At 36.7% G+C, this 11,293-nt stretch overlaps 1 protein-coding gene across 5 annotated transcripts; it reads right to left on the bottom strand.

The window, feature by feature from the left end:
• Positions 1-1,132: 1,132 nt before the first annotated feature.
• LOC102625766 (gamma-tubulin complex component 2) lies at positions 1,133-10,709 on the bottom strand. Of its 5 annotated transcripts, none has more exons than XM_052431953.1 (23): positions 10,324-10,708; positions 9,543-9,914; positions 7,394-7,472; positions 7,279-7,316; positions 7,128-7,176; positions 6,882-7,037; positions 6,523-6,654; positions 6,345-6,428; positions 6,166-6,264; positions 5,957-6,048; positions 5,555-5,627; positions 5,327-5,479; positions 5,091-5,210; positions 4,904-4,957; positions 3,971-4,054; positions 3,747-3,821; positions 3,537-3,665; positions 3,163-3,288; positions 2,968-3,075; positions 2,719-2,781; positions 2,571-2,645; positions 1,713-1,915; positions 1,133-1,630 (listed from the first exon to the last, which is right to left on the bottom strand). In XM_052431953.1, exons 3-23 carry the CDS (start codon positions 7,463-7,465, stop codon positions 1,504-1,506), a joined length of 2,112 nt encoding a protein of 703 aa, XP_052287913.1. In that variant the 5' UTR covers positions 7,466-7,472; positions 9,543-9,914; positions 10,324-10,708; the 3' UTR covers positions 1,133-1,503. The 5 variants fall into 5 exon arrangements, with proteins under 5 accessions (XP_052287913.1, XP_052287916.1, XP_052287917.1 ...); XM_052431956.1 differs by having other exon boundaries at positions 9,543-9,788; XM_052431957.1 differs by lacking the exon at positions 3,747-3,821.
• Between the last annotated feature and the right edge of the window lie 584 nt (positions 10,710-11,293).

The following is an 11,293-nucleotide window of genomic DNA, read 5'->3' as shown; positions in this document are numbered from 1 at the left end:
TTAAAAAGCCTTGTGCTAGGCTGCTAGGCCCAGGCCCATCATTTAAATTTAAGATTTTATAGTTTTGATTTGAAGTATTTACACAAAAATAGATAGCACAGCACTATTAAGAGAATTGAAAATAGAAAACGATATCCGAAAATAATAGAAAACGATTTTTTTAAAAGTCCAACATTGTTGATTATTGAGCGATACTAAAATAGTTTGGTAGAAATTGAAAACCTGATGCCCTGATTGAGAAGAAATTGTATTTTTTTTCTGAACTTCCTTTTTTTGCTTGCTTAGTTGGCAGCTCCAAAAACCCTCGATTGAAAGGACATATAATTGTGAAGGGAAAAGATTTAAATAAATTATAGTTGAAGTGTCTATTTTAACTTTTAAGAAGTTTTTAAGTGGGATGCTACATAAGTGGCCATGTCATTTGAGATGTGTTTTGGGATTAAGATTTGAGACATGTAACGTTATTATTTTGATTAATAGTTCTGTTCAAATGATTAGTTATAATGTTGTTATTTAAAAAAAAAAACTATAATGCTGTTAATGATGAAGTCTTACCATCTAATAATCTATTATCCTCAATAACTGTTAATTAATTGATCTTTTGTTAGTTCTCGTCCAAAGGTAGAGAATGTTGTGGAGAGAGAAAATAATGAAACATTGAATAAGAAAGAGGGCAAAATATAGGACAAGAAAAGAGAAATTTTTGGAAAGTGTAATGGCGAAAGCAAAACTATGAGACAGAAAATTTATTAGTTACATTTTATTAAAAGTTCATGTCATCTATCACATTTAATTTTAATAGAAGATAAACCACTAATCTAAATGATGGAAAGTACTACTCAAAGTAGTGTAAAAATTATTGAATTTTAGGTTCTTACAAGCTTATTCTTACATTTTAGTAAAATGAATCGTGTCTCACTTTTACTCCTTTTTTTCCCTTTTGTCATTCACATCTTTCTTCTGAATATGATAAGTGTGTGTAATGATCTGAATTACCTTTGATCATAATATGCTGCAGTGTCCAAAAAGTTTAGCACGTCTTGAGGCGTCAAATTGCTTTGAATCAGAATTGAAATCTCACTAGGAATCAACTCATCATTCATAAATGCCAAAGGCAAAGAAACTTCAAAACTGAAAAACAAAAGTACAATTAATTTCACTAACATATCAATTGGCTACAACCTTCAAGCACGTTACATTCATACACATGCCATATGATGACTGTTTTGACCAAGTGCAACTGAAGCCGTTTCACCAAACTGCCAAAATCTCAATACGAGCTTAAGCGACTCAAACTTTGTGTTTCTTTTCAACAATCACAACCAGAACAGATGAAAGGAAGCAGGCACTCAAAAAAAGTAAAAATAAAAAAGGGAGAGACAGAGAGACGGATAAAACATACACAAGGCAACCCTCATGTAACCAACCATGTGGCAGGTGCATTTACAACTCATTTATCGGCAGCAGCATCATAAAATTAGAGTGGAGTAATAAAAATCTGATTCATTTGTCAAAACCAACGCCAAGAACCAACTGTGCAAGGTGGGTCAAATATGGTTCTGCTTGGGAACTACTGCTCAAAATTGGTCCCAAACTCTGAAGCTCATTATTGAATTCCCTCTCAAATTTGCTGCAATATGTTAATGCAAATAAGACAGCAATTTAAAAGAGTAGCTTGTGTGTCAGTGTTTGAGTGTTCTGCAGCCACTTACAGGATTGATTCAGTGACTGTTGCATCTCTGATCATAACTTTTTGTACCTGAGACAGGCTTCTTAACTTCAATCGCTTGAACTTTTCTGACCCAGAAAAACCATCAGATGGTTCCTCTAGCTTGGGAAGGTCAATAGAAGATGATATCAACCACTGAGTTGCGGCCGCATACTGCAGGCACAATGATTTCAGCCTCTCCACCTTCTGCATTTGGAAAGCATCATAAGTGTTAACTCGACAAACCACACTAACTGGAAACATATTCTAAGCCTCTTCAATCATGATTCTTCTCAAATGTGGTTTTGTAAAGTCCTAAAAATTTTCCATTTCACAGGAATATTTTAAAATTAATTCACTTATGTTTGTCAAACATAAAACTGGCTTGCAGGTCAAAAGTAGTTAAAATTTGAACAATGAATAACATATTTGATTTTATATCTGCAAACAGTTTGGACTTGACTGAATGTACACATTTCAGAGGCCCCGATGATCCTCAACTTTAATATTAGCTTTAAAACATCCACAAGCATATGCGAATAGCGTACATTAAGGATTAGAAGAAAGATGGAAATTATTCTCGAAGACTCCTACATCCAAGAATGTAATGGAGTGGGTATTATCAGAATGCAACTACTTTTCCCAAAAACATATCTGTTAGGTAGTCACTTCCATTGCCTATTTCTTCTAGTTGTTCGTTCTGCTTTTCAATTGAGATCTATTAGCTCAACATCTTCCACATTCTTCTGTCCTGCCTCACATATTCTAATCCAGCATCCATGACCATCTGTTCCTTCCATTTACTCAATAAGGAATCTAGGTTGATATTAAAGAATTAAAAAGCATATGATCAAAAACAAACCTTGAGAAGATCAGGCAAATGAAGCAAGCATTCTCTGAGACACTTGTCAAGGAAAAAATCATGATGTTGTATGACCTGTTTCAGGAGGAGACATGTAAGACAGAAAATTCGTAGGTCATTCAAGTAAAACAAATTGATAAAGCCCTACCTCATCTATGCTCTTTGCAGTTTGAAGTCTATTATGCATCACATGCCAATTGGGTTCAAGAACCTGAAACCAATGGGTTTGGAGTAGAACACTGAGTATCTAATCATTAAAGGAGAAACAAAATTTTGAGCATAAAGGGGGGTAAGGCCAAAATGAGCTTATAGGGGGAACAAGCACTGGAACGCTAGGAAGGCCAAAACAGACAGTATTCTAAAGAAAACTCCTATTGATGATAAAGATAAAACATGCCTCAAATGTCAAATAATGAAGAAGGCTATTAATAAACTTAAGCATGCTGCGGCAGAGCAGAGATGATCTAGAGATAGCAGTTCCACTTGCGTTAAAGGCACGAGCTCCCTGCGCAGATAAAATGAAACTGGATTAGAAGCCCCAAAAAGGCAAGAAAAAATATCCAGGCCAGATAAGAAAAATTGCAGCGCATACTTGGTGCACTTGCCAAGCCCCACACAGCTGGCGCTCTACATGTTTACAGTGAAAAAGTAAGCGAAAAACCATCTGATACTTTGTTAGGGCTTTTCTTGATATAACAATAGATAATGGCCACTGGACCTGATAAACAAGCCAAACACAAAAATTATTGACAATAGCCTAATATTTAACAATAAAATAAATATTGTAAATATTGTACAATCAAATTGATATAAAGTAGTATCACCAACAAATTTGCAAGTAATTAAAGGCAGAAAGTAGTTTCGCTTGAAGATAACCAAAATTATATGCATTATGTTCTAACAATCTATGTACTTCATTACTTCAACCAAGAGAAAATATTCAAAGGGGAAAGAAAAAGAACAGACCTTGTAGCTTAAAGAAAACGTCTCAAGACCAGTAATGCTCACTGGCTGCTCTAAATCCACGCCATCAGAGGAAGTCTTAATTTCAACAAATTTGAGTGTGGCCATTCTTTTAAGCAAGGATGATCTCTCCTGGCAGCAAAAAGGTTGCACACTTGCATATGATATAATGCAAATTTTATTTGAAAGTTTCAGCTAGAGCTAGTCACTTACGACAGAACATGTTAGGTCCTCATGACAAGGATCTGCTGCTGCAGCAGTGGAACGCAGAGCAATGTCTAGCAGAGACTACATATCCCCCAAAAAAAATAAAGTATACATTAAGACCTGTCATTTATACCCAGGTCTACGAATTTCTTATTTTAGGCAATATTTTAACTTATTAAAAACATAGAGATGTTATGCTCTTGATATGGTAGTAAGAGAGTGGAGGAAACCTGCAGTTTTTCCACAGTAATCTCATCAAGCTGTTTCATGAGTTCCTCACGAGCTATATCCATAAAATGAACCAAAAAATCACCCTGAAAAAATAAAAGATTACTACAATTGATTGACAAAAAATGATAGCAACCAAAAAGATAATCTCCTCCGGGCATAACAAGAAAGGTGTGACTGAGAAGGCCATTGCAGAGAACCTCAATGCTTCCACCCTTTATGAAAAAGGAAAACAAATGATGATATTGGCTTTCCACCCTCTGGTGTCCTGATCAGACTTTATATTTACTGAATCACTAAAAGGTAGACAGGCTACAGTGCTATAGTTTATGGATTGAAACTACCAGGCAATATTAAAATCTTAGATACGATTAATGAAATGATAAACTGATGTATGTAACAAAGCATTTTGAACGAATAAATCACTGCTTAAACCCTGGGTGAAACTGGCATAAGCCTGACTACAGAGCCTACCCATATACGGACATAACACCAGAACCAGAGTGCAATCTAACTACCCTCTTGGGGTTTTTTTTTTATGTAACTCTTTTTTCTTTGACAGTTAATACACTCTATAGTTTCTTATTAAAAAATAGTGGGAAAAAGCCCCATCAAGTAATCAAATTCTGTAGCATATAACATCCAATATTCGACGAACAAAACATAAAAGTTCAATCTGCATTGGTGCTTCCAGGAAACTAGGCAACTGCTCTAATGATCAACAGCCCCTTCATTAGGGCTTCCAGCACCATGCTAATTGCTAAGTCATATGTCTGATCTTTGGCACATAATAGTCTTAATATCATATTAAAATCAAGTAATGAGTAAAAAGCTGTCCAATTTCATTCAAAAATTCAACTTAGGGGCCTATATCCAACAACAGGCAGAACATAATTAATTTTTCCACAAGTTTACTGATTAAAAGATAAATTTACCTGATCGAGAAGTAGATAACGCTTTATAGACCGTAGCTTTCCCATTAGATCATACTACAATAAGAATAGGAAAAATCATTACAATGGGTATCATGATACTAAGGCCAAGAGTGACGGTTACATAAGGAGAACTAAACACACTGAAATAAACACATTTGCCATTCGGTAATGATTTGTTGATCCTTACCCTTTCTTTGATAAGATTTAAGAGTTCACCACTGGCAAATTCATATGCAACTTTTACACACTCCAGATAATGATGGTTAGAGCCAAAACTCAATAACTTTGAATTCTCTGATGTAGGGACCTATCAATAATGCTCCCATCAACAAGTACTAATGCAATCACAAGGAGAAAAGGGGAACAAAAACAATCCTTTGTGAAAGCAACACGGTAACATTGAATAGTGGGTAGAAACAAAACCTGAGCACTGTGACCACATTCTCTCATGACATTTAGATATTTTCCCGTGGTCAAAATTTTACCAGCTATATTTGCAAGGAAGCTTGGAATCCCATCCTTGAGGCTGTAACGTTGCCTCCAGTACTTAGCATCATAATCCTGAGTGAGACTTTCCTAATAAAGAAACTAACTGTGATTATTTAAAGCAAAAAGTATAATTCATTCACAATTACAACAAATTCAACATACCTTCAGGAGAGATTTGTCCTCAGCAATGAAAAACTCACCATAAGGATCATCAATCACTCCTTCATAGACCCACCTGAAATTTTTAGTGATTTAAACTTCAGTGAGGACGAACAAGAGTGAATCACAAAAATACATAGCAAAAAGACAGAATTGGATGCTCAAAGGCATAGATACTCCTGGTAAGAGATAAAACTAGTTGTAAAATGCTGTTCATTCTGAGAAGGTAAGACCTGCAACTTAAATTAGAAATAGAGATGCTGATTTAACAGGATAACAGGCTATTAAAGCAAAATGTAAAGTTGGCTATCCATAAAGTAGAAGCGTCTGAAAGCAGAATGAGGCAAAACCTTTAGAATGCCTACAAGGAAACTATTATGATAGTAATGGGCTGGCAAAACATACCTTTCTAATATGCCCAGATATGCATTGCTCGCACACTGTGTCATCTTTTCTAGCAATGACCGAACTGTATTATCTCCGGCCATAGCTTTAGCCTGGATACAATAAAAGCCACATCAGTTACAGATGAAACAAATAGTACCCAAAAAATAAGAAAACAACAAACTCACAAGTGCAGAACAGCAATGAAAGCTAGTCAATAGGTTTTTCACCTGACTTTGCAAAAGGTTTAGAACTGCAGAACCTGTAAAATTATTAGCTGAAGCCTTGTGTATCACAGCTGATACTGCTTGCATGGACCCCAGCATGGGCTGCGTAACATGGTAGGAAAATTTGAGCAGAAATCCAAAAAATAAAAAGGGTCTATCCATTGAAAACAAGCTAAACACACCTGACAGTAAAACCACAATCCTTGTATGGAAAGTCTCCCAAGCCTAAACTGGTGTTCAAGCTGTGCTACCATAGCCTCATAATCCTGATAAACAACGTAACATATTTCATAAAAGTGATTAAAATTTATGTATTAAAAAAATCCAATTAATTGAAAGGGGAAAAAAAAAGGAAATTACGAGAAGTAAAGCCCTGAGACTGGCAGCAAAGGCATGATTAACTAAGCCATTCTTAAACTGAGATCTCGACTCAACAAACTGCTCAGTCAAAACAAAGCTCTCACACAATGGAAATATCCGTTTCGCCATTTCCTACATCGCCAAGCAACACAAAAATTTCTCGTCTCTTCCTCGAATAAAATGTTAGACAATAGCACTATCCCACCTGATGAGGCAGATAACGTGGCCCTATCATGAAGTGCAATGTATTAGTTTGTTCTCTATCTTGTCATCACCCACCATTGCACTTCATGGCACATCCCAACATCATCTGCCACATCAGCTACATTCATTAAATTACAAATAACTCTTGTATTTACTTGGAGAGCTAAATCCATGGACGCATCGACTTGAAAAGTAACAGTAGAATCATAAGTATCATTTCCATGAACATGATTAACTCTTCGTTTAATCGAAATGTATCGTCCCTCAATTCCAACCAAAGCTGAGAGCAAATCATCTATCACAAGAAGTTCCTGCAGTTTTGTTTCCTTTTTTTAACATGAGCTGGCAATTAATCTACAATAAAATAAATTATAAAAAATCATTTCATTACCAAGAATTACCTGCACTCCAGCGTCATAACAGCCTATGGCCATTTCAGCTCCATTGTTACTGCTCCAAAGAATACAAGATAAATAATAAATAAAATATTTTATTAATTTAAACCAAAATTTTATGGGAAAAAGAAAGTGCACCTCCTTATAATAAAATTACCTGAAGGAATCGGCAAAACGAGAGGCAGCTTTAGTTTCCTGCATTAATGAAAAATGAAAGTGTAGCAACCAATCATAATGTGACAGCTCATTATTAGTGAAAATTGATTCCTGACCTGGTGGAAGCGGCCAGTAAGGAAAGGACGCTCGATGTTCCAGCGAGGAGTTGATGGATACGACATTTCCATTTCTCCGCTTCAATGGACCACTCACAGTTCAGTTTCACTTTAGTTTTCTCAGTTCAATTCACAAACAAGAAACATCTTATTTCATTTTCTGTCCCCCACAAATTGCTTATAAAAGCTTTTCAAAATCGAGACATCAAAATCTCTGATTGGTGATCTAATAAAAACGAAGGTGGGCCGAGTTGACCCAGAACTAAGTAAACCCTAGCTATTTATCTTTCGAGTCCCTATTTCAAGACTTGGTTGAGCTGAGCCGGAGCATTCACAGTTGTGATGGAGCTGCCTGTGCTTGGTGTTGGCACAGTGGCTTGTTGTGGTGCTGGTGATAATTGAGATTGGACTGATTTTGGACCAACTTAGTGTTGTATGTGTTTGGGTTTCACTGAGCCAAGATAGCAATTGGCAATTAGGTGATTTGCTTTAAATTTTTAAGATTTTGCTTCTTTATTTTCTTTTATCATTTTATTTAGCTTCCGATCCGAACTGTTCACTTCGGTTCGCATCAGATCCGATTATTTGATTGAAATCAATTATTTTTACTAGTTTTTTTCCTACTAATCGTTGAATTTAATTTCCTCCAATCCTTTTGGTAGGGTGGGCAAATCGGGTTTCAATCCGGGTTGTTCAGGTTTCGGTTTGGGTTTCAACCCATTCATGTTGGAGAATTCAATGCAATCGGGTTCATAGCTCAAACCCAAAATTCGGTTCGGATTTAAATTTCAGATCATTTCAGATGGAGCTGCCTGTGCTTGGTGTTGGCACAGTGGCTTGGTTGTGGTGCTGGTGGTAATTGAGATTGGACTGATTTTGGACCAACTTAGTGTTGTATGTTTGGGTTTTCAGTGAGCCGAGATAGCAATTGGCAATTAGGTGATTTACTTTTAATTTTTAAGATTTTGTTTCTTTATTTTCTTTTATCATTTTATTTAGCTTCCGATCCAAACTGTTCACTTCGGTTCGGATCAGATATGATTATTTGAGTGAAATCAATTATGTTTACTAGTTTTTTTTCCCGCTAATCGTTGAATTTAATTTCCTCCAATTCTTTTGGTAGGGTGGGCGAATCGGGTTTCAGTTCGGGATGTTCAGGTTTCGGTTTGGATTCCAACCCATTCATGTTGGAGAATTCAATGCAATCGGGTTCGTAGCTCAAACCCCAAATTCGGATCGGATTTAAATTTCAGATCATTTCAGATTGAAAGTCCTGTTGTCAATTTCAGTTCAGGATGCTATCAGGTTTCAACCTTAGTATCGGCAGTATGAGTATTTTATGTAATTGGGCAGTTCCGAACCTAACCGAAACCCATGCGTTTTAAATAATGACAGCTGAAGCCGAACCGAACAGTAGAACAGAACCAAAATATTTCTGGTTCAGTTCAGTTTAGTTCTCTATTTTCTCTAGAAGTAACCATTTAGACTGTAACAAATTACAAAAAGAAACTTCACATATTTCTAATTTTCTACACTAAAAATCATTATGCAAATTGCAATAACACAAACTAACCCTTTTTGCATTTTCCCCAAATACAGGAAATGGTAGCTATGGAGATATATGCATATGCTCCAAAAGAAGGGACCCAAATGTCATCAAGTTGATAAGTTAGACTTCAATCAGGGAAAAGTAGATTATCTAATCCAACCAGTCAAAATATTGCCCTAAACTACATGTAAAAAAGATAAAATTGTCACAAACTATCATCTCAGGAACCCAAAAAATTTGCTTCACATTGACAGCAGCATAAGGACACAGAAAGTAAGCAATAATGGAAAACAGTACAGTACTAGAAATCAATCAACATGGCCCTCATTGAATTGCAATTTCCACACTGGGGACCAACAGAAACTATCAAACTAATTTTCAACCCCATTGGGTTGTCTGTAAGACGCTGGAGCCAAATTTAAAGCAAATAAAAAGCCAAGGTGGTGACACAATCTTGGTTTGCATTAATTTGACTAATTTAATTATTAATCAAATTATTAATCACAGCTCAAAAGAGTAATTAATTTGACTAATTTAACTCAGGAAAAAAATTAATAAAAAATTAAAACATAATAAGTAAAAAAAGAAGGCTAAACTCACTGTCTCCGGCGGCTGGCGCGATGTGAACAACTGAAGATGCTGCGACGGCAAAAGTTGAGACCGGAGGGTGAGAAAGTGACCGAAGACGGAGAGAGAGACTGAGCACGTGTAGAGAGGGGCTGCTGGTGGCCTGGTGCTGCCGTGCTGGGCTGCTGCTTCGTGAGCTGCTGCTGCGGGTATGCGTGCTCCTGAGACTTGACGGAGAGGGGCTGGTGAGGCAGAGGGATAGAGGCTGCCACTGGAGAGCTGCTTAGTAGTTAGTGGTGGAGTTAAAGAGTTGGGAATTTATGTTCCGTCATTTGGGGACTTAGAGCAGGGCCGCTTCCCCCCCCTCCCCCCCCAAAACACAATTACGTCGGGCCCGACCCGACCCTACCAAAATAATTTTCATAGAACCGGCAATTAGGACCATATTTATTTTAACGTTAAATTATTTTTTAATACTTTATTTTATATTCATGTTATTTTAATATTTTCTCCTATGCATGTGCCTTAATTCAATAATTAATTATAAATTAATTTAGCTAAAATTATAAATTAATTTATAAGCTTAAATGAAAAAAATTAATCAATATTTATGAAATTATAAATTTAAGATATGATTAAACTTAATTTACAATTACAACATAATAATTAAATAAACCTTATATTTAGGCACAATATAATATTTACAGGAACTACATAATTAATTAATTAACATAAATATATTTAGCTAAAATTATAAATTCAATTATAAGCTTCAATGAAAAACATTAATTAATATTTGTGAAATTAAAATTACCAAAGCTAAATAGCTAATGCCGGCGACAGAACATGTGCGTAGCTGAACGTGTGCGTTGGCTGGCAGGCGGACGCGGCAGGACGACGACAAAGGGCGGCTGGTTCACGTCGCAGCGTCGTGCAGCTGATTGCGATTGGAGATGGAGCAGGTTGCAGGTAGCAGGCGAGAGGGAGATAAATGGAGAGTGGAGACAGTTCGCGACTGATTGGATGGTCGTTGGCTGGCGTGTGGCTGACGGTCACGATGCTGGCTGATGGGATGGCGGCTGAGTGGCTGACTTAGGGTTTTGTCACTGATTGCTTTTGTGCATTGTGAATTTGTGTAAGTGTATGTGGTGTACTGATTTACTGAAGAGTGAAGCGTGCGAGTGTGATGTAGAATTGCAGATACACTGATCTGTGTTGCGTGCGTGTTTAAAAAATGTAAGTTTTTTTTTTTTTTGAAATAGGGTCGGGTCGGGTCAGCTTAAGCCCGACCCTAACCCGAAATGTGTTCGGACCTAAAAATTTTGGTCCGAACCCGACTCAAGACTCGAATATTCGAGTTAAATCCCAAAAAATTAGGGTTGGGTCAGTCGAGCCAAAAGTAGGATCGGATCAAATTGTAAAGACAAAACACAATTGCATGAACTGAGCGGTTTGTGCATCTAGTTCAGTTTTGGAGTCGAACCGAACATAAACCGTTCGGTGCATTAAATCCAAACCATTTGATGTCTGCTAGTTAAATCAAACCGAACTAAATCGAGTATCTTGGTTCAGTTCAGTTTGGCAAAAATCAAACCGAACACCGTACCCTTTTACACGATAATGGGATGGCAATGGTACCCCCAAATCCACCCAAATCCGCCCACCAAAACCTCTCAATCGCGGGTAATTTTGTAGGTTGCATGCGGGTTTGCTATTATAAATTAAAAACCGCACTAGGTTGTAGGTGATTTTGGTATTACCTAAATACCTGGTGAATACCCGCA

Source organism: Citrus sinensis, chromosome 8 (genome assembly GCF_022201045.2).
Source record: "Citrus sinensis cultivar Valencia sweet orange chromosome 8, DVS_A1.0, whole genome shotgun sequence".
Classification (NCBI taxonomy): Eukaryota; Viridiplantae; Streptophyta; class Magnoliopsida; order Sapindales; family Rutaceae; genus Citrus; species Citrus sinensis.
This window is presented reverse-complemented; position numbering and strand designations above follow the sequence as displayed.

Bases quoted from the DNA above. Each gene is read 5' to 3' on its own strand.
- LOC102625766 (XM_052431953.1), bottom strand. From the start codon at position 7,465: ATGGAAATGTCGTATCCATCAACTCCTCGCTGGAACATCGAGCGTCCT. The intron at 7,177-7,278 runs GTAATTTTATTA...TCTTTGGAGCAG, and splicing joins CGTTTTGCCGATTCCTTCAG to TAACAATGGAGCTGAAATGG. The intron at 3,289-3,536 runs GTCTGTTCTTTT...CTTGTTTATCAG, and splicing joins CGTTTTCTTTAAGCTACAAG to GTCCAGTGGCCATTATCTAT.